The sequence below is a fragment of the Thermobia domestica genome, chromosome 10 (assembly GCF_964235325.1).
Source record: "Thermobia domestica chromosome 10, izTheDome1.hap1.1, whole genome shotgun sequence".
Lineage (NCBI taxonomy): Eukaryota > Metazoa > Arthropoda > Insecta > Zygentoma > Lepismatidae > Thermobia > Thermobia domestica.
In genome coordinates, this window is record NC_137463.1 from 86,590,823 (window position 1) to 86,606,098 (window position 15,276).

General features: G+C 37.1%; 1 protein-coding gene across 1 annotated transcript in view; it reads right to left on the bottom strand.

The window, feature by feature from the left end:
- Positions 1 to 15,276, bottom strand: part of LOC145661534 (scavenger receptor class B member 1-like) — a 324,106-nt gene that overhangs the window by 40,422 nt on the left and 268,408 nt on the right. Inside the window, exon 8 of the mRNA XM_081726856.1 lies at positions 206 to 331. Within this exon, the coding sequence (XP_081582982.1) occupies positions 206 to 331 (126 nt within the window). The remainder of the gene's footprint in view (positions 1 to 205; positions 332 to 15,276) is intronic.

Here is a 15,276-nt window from a genome sequence, read left to right on the forward strand (position 1 = left end):
GAAATTTTTTTCGTGCGTAAAAATAACAATGTTGCCAAAGTCTCACGAAGGCCACTAAATACGGAAGCTATTTAGTATATGTCAAGCAACTATTGGTATATAAGAAAAACAGAAGATACTTAGCATTTGTCAAGGCAGATAAATGAGTACACAAGCAAATGAATATTTCTCAAGACAGATATATGAGAATACGGAAGCTACTTACACTTTCCAGCCAGAATATAGGAATCACGACATCACTGATGTTTGATGCACCTTTCACATATGCAACTTTACTGACTACTAGATTTATTTGAAGTCGGATTTTAGCTCGAACTGGAACGCCCATTTTCTGTAATTAAAAAAAAATGCTTTAATATTTAACTTGTAATTCTTAGTCAAAAGAAGTTAAAATTTCTAATAAAGTTGAAAGCTTGGTAAGTTCAGAGTATTAGGTTAGTGCAAAGGAAATGTCTACCCCAGGTGCATCATTTTCAAAGGCCAAGAAGATTAAAACTACAATACCTGGTCAATCAAAATAGTCGCCATTTGTAACTGTACAGTTTCCCATCGTTCAGGCAACGATATGGCTTCCTGGTGAAAGAAGTCTGCAATGTAAGAATATACACAATCGTACTTTGCACCTTTCAATCATCAAGGAAAGCATTCCCCCCAAGAAGTGATCGAGATGCCAGAAAAGATGATAGTCAGTGGAAGAGACATCGGCAAAATACGGTGGGTGACGATTGGTTTTGTACTACAGCTCGAGAAGAGCCTGCACCATCCTTTGAGCGACATTTAGGCGACTAATGTCATATAACGTAAGGAAACCATGTCTGTTGACCATTTCTGTATGCTTGCTGGTAAGTTTGCGGTGAATTCCATGGAGTTGTAAAACGCCCATGTAGGAAACAGTCGCTTGCACAGTTTTAATATGTAAAATGATTTTTGATAGTATTTCGCTTTAACAAACCACTGTTACAACATCAGACTTAGCTCCGAAAACAGCAGACTCGTGAATGAAGTAAAATCCCTTTCTCATGTCAAAGCTAGTTTCCCAACTACGTAACACATCAAATGACGTTCGATACAAGAGAATCTGTAATACGCTGTTTAGTATTATCTTGTACGTCTAATTTGTTAACTTAAATAGATACAGAGCAACGGGCACAATTGATGGACACTGACAAAGATATTCATAGGTACTCGATAACAAAATGGACTTTTTATTCAGTGACATACGAAAACCATCTTCCCCAACTTCTTCAAATATAAGTTCGTCATACAAATTAACTTTTATTCACTAATAGATTCATTTCATCATATTTATAATCAAATTAATAACTCTCATTAGCGTTATTTGGCATTACTTGAGCAAATTTTGATAGATTTCTTACATTTTCAGGTTAGATTAGGTTAGGTTGGTTAGGATATTGCTCGAGTGGACAGACCTTTAAATTTTCTATTTGGTAGAAACGTCTGATCGAGTAAAGTCCATTATTTTGCTCATTAAACTTATGTTAGATTCATAAATTTATTGTGAAATATGCCCATCGTCTTAACTAAGTAACAGAAGAAATAGTTTACATACAATTGTCTACTTCGAAAGAAGGTATAACATCGAGAGCGCCTCAAAACAGAATTCAGGAATAATCATTGTCATTACCTGTGTTTCTCTATACGTGTATAAACGTCTGTACTAATAAGTTACGTACACAATATTCACAATGTATATAAGTTAAAACAGATGGTTACACATTCTCAACGATACTCAATCATTCAAGTATGAGCGTGGACGAAGAAGGTTAATTGCACCTCATCATTCTTTTAGACATGACGTTAACAAAACAAGTATTTAATCTGTTTAAAAGTTCAAGTAAGGTGTAATAACAGATACAAATGCAGTTATTTGTTAGGGCCACTTAAATAACTTCTGATCGCGCTAAAAAAATAATAATCTTACTTTATATTAGAAACAAAGAATTATTTCAAAGAAATTTTTCAGTACATTTTTAAAGCAACCGTATGAAGGAAGAGAGAATGAATAACATGATGCTAGACGTGTGAATCTTAGGAGATAAAAAAAATCAAAACAATTAACAAGTAAGTTTCGCAAGTAAAAGTATTAAAAACAATTTAATCAGTAGTTTTGAAAACGTCATGAGGCAGAAAGTTACAATTTTGCTTTAGTCCAATTTTTTACTCATTTATTTTGTAACAAGTCCAATTGCTTACAACAAGTTGTTCATTTCATACAATGACAACCAAACTCTACTTTCTCAAACAGAAGTCGATCATTTGATTTCTCTCAGAATTTTCAAAAATTAAACATTTTTTTTTTATGTTCTTATAACGTTACTTTTCTAACTCATTATCTTTTCAGAGCTACTGATTCAATTAGAACCTAAGTTATATGGAACATTATTTCAAATTATTCATTAAAGTATATCACATTTCTGTGTAAATTAAAAGATTTGTTACAGCATAAATGATGAAGCCGTAACAGAAGTCAGCACTATAACGATTTACATTCCTAGTTTCACCTAGCCTGAGAAAGACATGATGGGTCACTTCTTCCATAGACCTCTACACCCGCAACTTCTTCTGTGGGTGAAGTGGCTTAGGAAACCGTCCTGGACGTTGTTCACGATTCAATCATTGCCCAGACTGTTTATGATTGTTATGGCAGGTTCGTTGTTTCATCTAATGTGACAATTCGGTGCAGGGAACTTTCCTGCTTATTCCATTCACTCAGAGAATTGCACATCTCTAGAAGGTGATTCTTGTTGTCGGTGTCAACTCGTGTGGTAACCATAAGTCCAACTCTTTCACCTTATTGATTACACGGAGCAGAAGAATGACAGTGGTATGATGAATGCCTAATTCTTCTGCAACGGCACGAACACTTTCCTGAGGGTCTTCTTCCACGGTGTTTCTGAGGAGCACATCCAAGTATGACATTAGTCGGTGCCCACGAGGATCATTTTGCAATACTGTGTCATCGGAACGAAATTTTACAAACCAAAGGCTATTGTGCGTTCATTCTCGATTCCTGGCTCAAATGCACTGTAAATGCTTTTTATAGTTTGCTGTGCAGTGTGTTCTAGTTTGTGTTCGTAAAAAAAAAATCATTGGTAATTGTGTCCTTCACGTGCACTTTTCATGTGTATCGTGTTCATCAATGCCGGATTGTTTGCTAGTCGTATACACAGTTTGTGACGTTAGACCCGTGACCTTAATTCATAACTCTGTTCTGTTAGGGAAGTGAGTTTCCCATCAAATAAATACGACTCTCAGTACATAATAGTATAAGCGTAATTGCTTTATTTTTACACTAATGTCATCTGTGATCAAATTTTAAACTAATTAAGTCCGTGTATAACTATCCAAGCAGCGTTCTTCATTTGGGATATGTATAAGAAATATAAGGATGATACAGCTTGAAGCCATAAGAGATAAGAGTGCATTATATAGAAGGATCGGCTGCTTGAAGTGCAGCTTTCATCCACTTTATCACCAAGGCTATATGAGATGTGGATTTACAACTTATCGTGGGTTTGAAATCAGATGAGCTAGTATAGAAAATCGAAATGGGGTTCTCGTGCCGAAGCCAAGTATGTTAACCATATAGCCACAAAGGGAGTCTTATATAAGAGAAGTGATTATATGAGGAACATTCAAATGAAACCTGGTCAGTGCGTCTAACTTTACCTTACACGTAAGGTGGCACTACGTAACTGCGGATATGGTGGCGACATCGATTGGTAGAGAGACTGACGTGTGCGCACCGTTTGACGTTGCATAGAGCCAGTGTGGTTTCACGCTGAAGAGAAGGTGGTCACACAAGTTATCGTCCACTACCGAACATGTAGGCGAGTAAGCACGAACAACGAGGAGTGATTCGATTTTTGTCGGCGGAGGGAATTGGAGGCCGTGAAATGAATCGACGGATGAAGGTTGTGTACGGTGAGTACAGTCTGAGTCGTGCAAGTGTTGTTGAATGGCGTAAAAGATTCCTTGAGGGGCGCGAGTCACTATAAGACGATGCTCAATCCTGGACAGGCTCATCGTGTCATCACACCGGAAATGATTGCAGAAGTGAATGCTTTAGTCTTGGACAACCGCAGAATCACCGTGGACGAGATCCATCGGTTACTGGGTATTAGCGTGGGCACCGCCCACACCATAATGCATCATCACTTGAACTTTTGAAAAATTTCTGCGCAGTGGGTTCCCCACCAACTGACCACCGAACAGCGCAATACTCGAATGGCGCTGTTTTGAGTCATCTGCAACGTTATCATGAGAAGGAATACGGCTTTCTGTCGCGTATTGTCAGAGGGGACGAAACATGGTGTCACCATTTTGAACCGGAAAGCAAGCGTCAGAGCAAGCAGTGGAAACATGCGACTTCACCACCTCCAAAGAAATCAAAGGTCGTGCACACCAGTTCTGATGAGATCATGATGTCCTTCTTTTTTGGCCACAAGAGCCAACTGCTTGTCGAGTTCCTGGAACGTGGTACCACCATCAATGCCCAGCGTTATCAAGCCACTTTACAAAACCTTAGACGAGCCATAAAGTCGAAACGCCCAGGTATGTTGTCTAATGGCGTTATACTCCTGCATAATAACGCCCGCTCACACACGGCCAATGCGGAGAAGACGACATTGCAGCAGTTTCAGTGGGAAACGCTGGAACATCCACCGTACAGTCCCAACCTTTCACCGTGTGATTTTCATGTGTTTGGGCCTCTAAAACAAGCTATTTGCGAACATCGATTCGCAACGGACGACGAAGTGTATAACTGGGTCCAGGCCTTTATCCAACAGCAGCCTACTAGCTTCTTCAAGGATGGAATCGACAGGCTAGTGTCGCAATGGGATAAATGTGCCAACAGTTTTGGCGACTATTTTTGAGTATGTGTATTGTGTATCACTACATGTGTGATATGTGTAATGTGTATAACTACATTTTTGAGTTAATAAAATCGTTACCGTTACTTTACACTAGTTACCGGGTTTCATTTGAAGGTCCCTTATATATATTACCATGTAAATACAAGTGAATATATAGCACACCCAGTGAAAGACTGTTACAAGTCTAAAATACAAATTTGTGGGAACATGACTTTTAAAGTTTGTTATTCTATCAAACTCACTCCCTAGAATACTGGTAATTTTGTCATCTAGGTGTTAATTTGTTTAGTTACGTCTTTGCGAAAATACCACCAGGTAGAGCTCACTTCTTTCTCTATTATCTTTTGAGCAATGATAATTCAAAATTTCTATTTTTTGTGTTGTAACACTCTTCCACCGGGTGTGCGATATGTATAGCGAAATCATTATCATTCAGTTCTTATACACCAAGGAAAGCTCCTGGCTCGTTCTAGCATCCACCTTCAAGGATATTGGTGCTTTCGGTAGTTTGCGTCAGTAGCTCCATGCACCAGTAGTTCCGAACTAGTGTACTGCGAGTTTCGACCTCTATGACGCGAAACTTGCAAGACAATGTAAAAATGAATGTCTAAAATTATATAAAAAGAATAATTTTAATACATTGTTGTTGCTTTTTTAAAAAAATAAAAAAGAACAAGAAACATATTGCAGCGACCTAAAAGTATTTATTATTTCAGTCCCCCTTTTGACATTTTGTTCAAGTCCCTCTTTTGACATTTTGTTCAAGACAATGTCGTTTATCGGTCGATATAAATCTTATCTTTGCTCATGCTGATAAAGCACTTGTAGCATGTTAGAGTCCACAGAACTAACGCCAATCCTTTCCGTTGAAGAAATCGCGGAGGAACTTCTGAAACTTCATATCATTTGGTTCCACGTAAAAGAAGCACATTGCTCTTACAGTGTGGTTAAATATCTGTTAGATGCGCTTTCTGTGTTGAAACTGTACGAACTAGGGATGGCCACAAAGTTCCGGTTCCGGCGGAACCGGTTCCGCGAGGAACCGGTTCTCGAAGCTCCAGTTTTCAGAACCGGTTCTGGATCCGAAAACCCGGTTCCAGAACCGGATCTTAGGAACCGGTTCCGGACCTGGATCCGAAAACCCGGTTCCAGAACCGGATCTTAGGAACCGGTTCCAGACCTGGATCCGAAAACACGGTTCCAGAACCGGATCTTAAGAACTGGTTCCAGATCTGGATCTGAAAACCCGGTTCCAGAACAGGATTTTAGGAACCGGTTCCAGATCTGGATCTGAAAACCCGGTTCCAGAACCGGATCTTAGGGACCGGTTCCAGACCTGGATCCGAAAGCCTCCAAAGACCCGTAAAGGAGGCACAAAGTTCACCTTCAAAAATAATGCAAAGAGGACCATGCGCTTGTGCCTTCCCCGCCCAGACCCGCTTGTGCCCCCAGAAAAAAAATTTTGTCCACCAGTGGGTGTTTAGCCAAATGAGTTGGCCAGTTTGCCTGTTTAGCCAATGAGTTTGCCAGTTACCCAGTTTATTTAGCCAAATGAGACAAGCTGCCGCCGTCTGGGAGCCTGCCTGTCGCTTCCACCATTTCATCTAGCATACTGTTCACAGCTTGCCAGCAGCTCGCGTTTAGGTAGGGATGGTAACAAAGTTTCGGTTCCAGCGGAAGCGGTTCCAGACCTGGATCCGAAGAACCGGTTCCAGACCTGGATCCGAAAAACCGGTTCCGGAACCGGATCTTCTAGAACCGGATCCGTTCAGACCCGAAAACCGGTTCCACCAAGAACCGGTTCTGGCCATCCCTAGTACGAACGAATTGTTTGAAGCTAACAATTGTATCTGTATATTACCGTTACTTACAATTTTCATCATAAATACTTCACAAACAATTTTAACCTGAGGTTTGGTAGACGACAGGTAGATAGACACATATTACTTCCGTAAGGAAAAAAACATACAGAACTCAAAGCCAATTATTGTCAGGAAGAACTTACGTATGATGCACAAAAGAAGCTGAAAGTTGCAGTGAACGAATCTAAGAAATGTTCCAAAACATTTATCTTAATTTTAGCTTTTAAGCTCGTGTAAAACGTTAAGCTCCCTAAACGGCCTGTTCAATATTGTTTGTGGAAGGAGATCGAGTGGAAACCGTAAATGAAACATCGCTTCAATAATATAATTTTATTAAACTTTTAATAAACTAACATCGTCTTACAGTTCACCATATTATCTGTCATTCCTGCGAACAGTGGTATTTTCTTTTTACATTCTCAGAAAATACATACTTTACATCTTCAAAGGAGATGCAATAGTGTATTCAGTAAGACACTTGCCTACCAACTTGGAGACCTAAGTTCGATCTCAGGTGTGGCTTGAAATATTTTTTCTTATGTCTTCGTTCCATTGCGGATCTGATATTCAGCCAACCTCTGTAAAGTGTAAAACCTTCGAAAATCAGGAGAAATTAAAAATTCAGAAGGGTTTGGGTACAAAACCTCGCGGACCAAAACCTCGCTTGGCCAAAACCTCGCCTCCCAAAACCTCGCGGCCCAAAATCTTGCCAGGCCGAAACATCGCCTGGCCAAAACCTCGCCGCCCAAAACCTCGCGGGACAAAATCTCGCCGGGCCAAAACCCCGCCTGGCCAAAACCTCGCCGCCCAAAACGTCGCGGGCCAAAATCTCGCGGGGCCAAAACCTCGCCACCCAAAACCTCGCGGGCCAAAATCTCGCCGGGCCAAAACCTCGCGCCCTAAAATATCGCCATACCCAAAATCGCGCCTGACCAAAATGTATATGTTCCAACAGATGATAAGGATGACGGTATAAAAGACGCTGTTTCAGAAGAAGTATCACGGGTATTTGACCAAGTCCCGCGATACCATATGAAAATTCTATTTCTGTATTAGAGGATTTCAATGTGAAGGTAGGGCGACAGGATGTTTTTAAACTGGTTATAGGGAAAGAAAATCTGCATAAGAAAAGTAATGACAACTAACGAGGTTAGTTTCGTGAACTTTGGAACATCCAAAAACTTAAAATTTTAACAAAAATCTAATAATATTTATGAAAATATGAAACAATATATGAGTTTTTACGACGTCCCTTGGTTATGTCCTATAGGTTAAAGGAGACGTAGATGACCAGGATGAAGGAAATGATCGAATAAAGAAAGTGGGAGGAAACGGGAATAACCCGAGAAAGCCCACGCACACGATGTTTTGTATATTATTATTATTATTATTATTATTATTATTATTTGTAATGTGGAATTGCATATTAGGAAACACATTGGGTAAATTTTAAAGAAAAGTTTCATTCGCGGCGAGGTTTTGGCAAGGCGAGGTTTTGGCCCGGCGAGATTTTGTCCCGCGAGGTTTTGGCCACGCGAGGTTTCGGCCCGGCGAGATTTTGTCCCGCGAGGTTTTGGGCGGCGAGGTTTTGGCCCGGCGAGATTTTGTCCCGCGAGGTTTCGGGCGGCGAGGTTTTGGCCACGCGAGGTTATGGCCCGGCGAGATTTTGTCCCGCGAGGTTTTGGCCGGCGAGATTTTGGGCGGCGATGTTTCGGCCGCGAGATTTTGTCCGTATACCGAAATTAAAAATTCAGAAGTATGGTGTTAACATGAATTGCAAAGACTAAAAGGCGTTTCGAACTGACCGAGATATGACGATTAATCAGGCTGGAAGATACTTTTGCTGCTGATTGTGCCCTGTAGGTGATGAATATGATCTCCCACTTAGAGCTTTAGGTTTTCCCCCGAACTCGAATAGAATGGATAAAGCACCGGTGAATAGATCCGTGGAATCTAATCCATATGAAAAAAAAAAAAAAGTTCCTCTCTAAATATTAACATTTTTGCTCTATGAGATTCAGTGTTGCGGCCGGAAATGGTGAACTTCTAGCACTTCTTAGTTGAACATAGAGATACAAGTGGAGATAATACTTTATTCTTGAAACGCTGAATCAAAATTAAGATCATATCTGTCGATATATTACCATTTTTCTTATCTATAGAAGTCAATACTGAAACCGCAAATAGAAAATTTTTACTCTTTCACTTTGAATAGAGATTAAACGAGATGTGACCTATCCTTGGAATACTGAATATATTTTTAAAAAATTTTGCTATCTCTGCTATATCGATTTTGCTGCGATACCTGTCGACAGACTGACAGACAAACAGACAGACTGGGTACCCGACATACCTTAAACAAGACAGAAATAGTAAAAAAGGCGGTGGTGTTTTTATAGCAGTATTAAACCACTTTCATACATATAGAATCGACATCAATATAGAAAATATTGAAGCAGTTTGCCTTAAAATTATAGTAGAAAATCGTTCGCATCTAGTAATTGCTGTTTATTTTCCGCCCAATTCTAGAGCTGAAACTTATTATAATTTCTTATCAAGGGTAGAAGAAATCATTAAATCACATCATTTTAATATAATTCTGGTTGGTGACTTTAACTTATCTTTGGTAACAGACTCAAATTTTGATTTATTACAAGGTGGAACGATATATTCTTCTCTTGCTAATTTTATGTCATTGAACAACGTTAAATCTATAAATGACATAAAGAATCGATTTGGCAAAACATTAGATTTAGTAATAACAAACCTTAGTGAAAATATGAATGTATATAGAATATCAGAACCTTTTGTAGCTGAAGATTTATATCACCCAGCTTTGTTAATTAAAGAATCGATAATTGTTAGACCATCTCATGCTAGATGCAACTCGATTACAGTTTATAACTATTCTAAAGCAGATTTTTTGAGTTTCTATCATGATTTACAGAAAGTTAGTTGGGATGGAATATATAATTCGAAAGATCCGAATGAAGCATTGGGTCACTTTTATAGGGTCTTTACCAACATTATTGAGAAAAATGTCTCTAATAGAAAGTTATATAAGAAAAGATCATTTCCCAATTGGTTTTCCACAGACATAATTAAAACTTTGAAACAAAAGGAGTATTATAGAAAGAGAAAACATCATTCTGAGTATAACGAAACTATGTTTATTGAATTGCGTAAGAAGTTGAAGAAAATGATAAAAATAGAATATAATCTGTATTTACACAATCTTGAAAATAATCTTGATAACAACCCTAGTTATTTTTGGAATTACATTAAAAGTAAAAAACTTAACAATCGAAACATCAACGCTATGACATATCATGGTTCACTTTTACTGTCTACACGGGAAATAGCAGATAGTTTTGCACAATACTTTAAAACTGTGTATGCTGCGAACCTCCATCATACGAAATTCCAAGCACACATCACTTGACAGTACCTAATTGCTTAAATATTGATATCATACATGAAGACGAATGCAAGGAATCAATAAAGAAATCAAAATCAAGTAAATCCAGTGGACCTGACCAAATACCTCAGTATATATACAAAGGATGTCGCGATCTAATAGTGAAGCTTCTGTGTTATATATATAATATCATTTTGAAAACTCAAATATTTCCTGATAAGTGGAAACTTAGTAAAGTTTGTCCAATTCACAAATCGGGTAATCCTGATGTGATTGAGAACTATAGGCTAATATCATTAATTTCAGCACCCTCTAAAATATTTGAACAGATTTTGTACAAAAGAATATATAATCATGTAAAATCATATATTTCTGAATTCCAGCATGGCTTTTGTCCTAAAAGATCTACAGTGACAAATTTAGTAACGTTTACTCAATTTATATCTAATGCAATTAACAATGGTCTCAGTTGATGTAATTTATACAGATTTTGCTAAAGCGTTTGACAAACTTGATCACTCTATCTTGATCAAAAAGTTGTCTATGTATGGTTTCTCTAATAGTTTGTTGAAATTGATCATATCCTATGTATCAAGTCTGAAACAGTACGTTTCCTATTATCAGACTAATTCAGTACAGTATGAAGTTCTATCAGGTGTACCACAAGGTTCCAACTTAGGACCATTACTTTTTATGTTATTTATAAATGATCTACCGCAAACAATTAAGTCATCTCATTGTTTGCTGTTTGCAGATGACCTTAAAATATATAAAGTAGTTAACAAAATAAATGACGCTTTAGATTTGCAGGCTGACTTAAATAATTGTTACAAGTGGAGCATAGAAAACAGATTGTTTTTTAATGTAAGAAAATGTCTTGTTATGTCATTTTCTAGAAAGTTAGTAACATATAAATATGAGTATAAGAGGAATGGCGAAATATTACGAAGAGAGGATAAAGTGAAAGATTTAGGTGTGACAATTAGTTGCCGTCTTACATATGAAAATCATATTGAATCTGTTATTAATGATGCATATAAGACATTGGGATTTATAAATAGAAATACTGTTGATTTCAGAAATATAAATGCAATTTGCAGTCTATACAATAGCTTTGTAAGAACTAAATTAGAATATGGATGTATAATTTGAGTTCCCTGTTATCAATATTATATAAAAAAGATTGAGCGGGTACAAAATAAATTTTTAAGATGTCTCTTTTATAAAAAACATAAAAGGTCATCGTATCAAGAGAGAATATCGTATAAAACCCTTTTAACGGAATTTCATTATGAGAGCTTGTGTGATAGGAGGGAATTAATTGATCAAATATTCTTGTACAAAATAGTTAATGGTTTGGTCGATAGTCAGGAACTATTACATTTATTAAATTTTAATATTAGGAAGCACAGTCTACGAGTTCGATTACCTTTTCACTGTTGTAAGTCTAATACACTCGTACATCAAAATTCGCCAATAGCAAGGATAACTAGAAAGCATAATCTATTAGTAAAAAAATGTTGTGATGTCGACTTTGCAATGAATATTGAATATTATATTAGCATAATAAAAGAATACATTAATAAGTAAACAGTACTTTTGTAGCTAATGAGGACCTACTGATTTGCAATGCGATTTGGACCATGTATATTTAGAAACTACAAAACAAATATCAAATACATATGAAATTATATATAGGAATATCTACGGTTTGCACTTTGTTCATGTATTCATTTATTACACATTTATAACAAAACAATGTATTTACTCTTTTACTATGTAATGTATTGAATGTATGTACTATTTTCTTTCATTATTCTGTATATGTTTGTTACTTTTCTTTTTACTTTGTTTATTCTTTTCTTTTTGTAATGTCCGTCTTTATTAGTTTTACTGTGTAATTTTATAAGAAAAATACCTGTAATACCTATTGTAAAGGGAGCAATAGTTCTGTAATAGGTAATAACGATAAATAAATAAATAAATAAATAAATAAATACCTAAACACATCCCATGGTTTTGAAATACAATGAACGATGACTCATCTAAAAATATCACACGTTTTCAGTCATAAATGATCCATGTTATATGTTACAGCTACAATTGGCGTCGTGCTAAAGCGTTATGGTTCCTTATGAACGATTTCACCCGTTTAACCTAACCCTGTATGTTCATGTTACGTGACTCGAGGCCGACTGTGATTGTTGATACATGCAATAAGAAGTGCTGCGCGAGTTCCTTCATCACTTACACGACAGCCCCACTCACAATAACTGTCTGACAAGGGAACATCTTATATTGATAGTAGCGCGTTGCTCAATCAAACAATGCGCAATCGATAGAGGAGTGAAGAAAAGTGAGAAATCCAAAGTTTTACGGACCGACACCCAAAAACACAGGAGATACAGAGGAAAGAAGGATCTAGAATCATGTGAAAATAGCAATGCAAAAGATACACTGATACAGAAAGACCTTCAAAATGATTAAAGTAATCAAAGTGACATTTACACAACAGCATAGTAAGCAAACATTGTACCCACATACACGCTCAAGAACATCATATATAATGCAGTGTTGATAAATGAGCACAAAATGAAGTTTTGTTAAATGGCACGGAAGACAAATTATAGCATCAAACAAATCTAATTATGAGTAGAACTACACCTGTGAAGCCGTCATGTACAGTGTTGCCAACGTTTGAAGATAGGCCTATATCAATTCCTATATTAAATTTTGTGTGTTGTATTTGATACTATACTGATTTTCCACGTGGGCAAAATTGCTTCAACACTGTACTTAGTTCCTTATTTTCGTACTTCAGTGATAATATTCTTGTTTTTGTGGTCTCATATTTTGGTTTTAACTAGTTCGAATCGTGTACTGTATGTAGTCGTCTACATCCAAGAGTCATAAGGGAATTCATATGACCTATCCTCAAACGTTGGCAACACTGTACATCAAGATATCACAGGTATGGTTCTACTCATAATTAGATTTGCTAGATGTTATAATTTGTGGTCCGTGCCATTTAACAAAGCTTCATTGTCTGCTCCGTTGGCAACACTGCATTACATATTATGTTATTGAGGGTGTATATGGGTGCAATGTTTGCTTACTATGCTGTTGTGTAAATACCAGTTTGATTACTTTAATCATTTTGGAGTTCTTTCTGTGTCAGTGTGTCTTTTGCATTGCTATTTTCACATGATTCTAGATATTTCTTTCCTCTGTATCTCCTGTGTTTCTGGGTGTCGGTCCATAAAACTTTGGATTTCTCATTTTTCTTCACTCCTCTATCGATTGCGCATTGTTTGATTGGGCATTGCCACTATCAATATAAGATGTTCCCTTGTGAGTGACAAACCACTTTAATGCTCGACGGGGCCTGTCACTGTACATTTTCTTATTATTACTATTCCTCTTTGCTGATGTAGTTTAGCCGTAAATTTTGCAGCCCGTCATCACCTTCGACACTGTCCCTAACGATAAACACAACACACTGGCTACCTTCGTCACGATCGCACCACTTAACAGAACGCCAACAATTTGCTCTTCTTGCAAGTCAGAGAGGTCGCCCATTTTACACAATCATTGTTTACTCAGTTCCCTGCATAGTGCCGTTCTACTGTTCTTCATACAATATGTAGTTTCATCTAACACACCTCCAGTAACAGCCTGGCGCTGCGGTTGCTGCCTGATCGTTGCCAACCCAGATATCTGCTGTGTTTTCAACTTCAAATAATTACATTAAATGATATACATCTTCCACTAGCTCCTGTTATGGTAACTTACATGAAACATGAACAGACAAAATGTCTTTTGTGTATATATACATTGCTAAATCACAATGCGTGGCCTACTAGTTATCAAATTTGGATTGGATCTACTGGTCACTAGCGGAGAGGAAATAAAAAGATTAAATTTACCTTTTAATCTTATAATTATCTATCTATTCTTTTATACAGGATGGCGAGTATTGTATCTAAAAATTTCACAAGACAATTAAAGGACGGTGGTTTATTTGTTATAATTTGGTTGCACTGTGAAAAATAAGCGGTAACCTAGTGGAGGTTAATGGCTAATTTGGCTGCTAGAACCAGTTAATACTTTGCAACAACCCTTCTGATATATATATATAAAAAGTTGATTTTGCGAGGAATCAATCGAATAAGGTTACTGGAAAATGAGTAGACACAGTACTCGGTTCGGTTGTAGAAACAATACAATGTTGTTCGGTTGTTTTTAACCTATAAGGTAAGTTAGAAGAAGGTAACCAATTCAAGAAAATTAATTTAACTTAAAACCCTCTGTTGTTATCAATCGATTTTCCTCACAAGATAAATTTAACCGTCCAGAAATTGTTTACTGGTAACACATAGAAGCACAAACAGCAACGTCGCCATTTGCAATTTTATGAACGAAAAGTCTTAACAATTGTGAATACGTCCGAAGGAAATCTCACTGTAAGTTGTTACATATTTCTGGTAGGGGTACAAGGGCAAGACAAACATAAAATTGAATGATAACCTTAAGGAGTTGTCATTTCTTTTCATATGGCATTTTTATGTGTATTCACAACCGTTAAGGTTGTGTTTGAAGGAGCAATTCCAATTATTTTAATCAATTTGTAATATTTACCAGATTACTGTAATTGACGCACCCTGTTTCATTAACCTAGTAGTCGGTTGTTCCAACATGCTAACTAGGTGACGGGTTACTAGCTATGGTGCTATGGTTGTGGTAACTATGTGATCGGTTAGCGTACCCCGTGAGTTATTACACAGTAACCTAGCAACATTAACCTGTAACGCAAGGTTCCAATCACCTTCTTTGTTAACCTTTTTGGTTTGGTTGCTGGGACACATGGCTTTGTTGTCCCTATATTGACTAACTAGCTTGGTTACTGTCCACCTTTTTCTTGTTTACTAGTAACCTTTCTTTTTTCTTCTGTGTGGCCAATGAAGTAAAAGCTGACACATTCTGGACTTTTATTATTCTGGCGTATGCCCAAATAATTGCACAAGAATAATAATATGCTGGCAAACTGATATGCCCTGGAAACAATTACGTGCTATCATAATACATGCAATTATTTTAT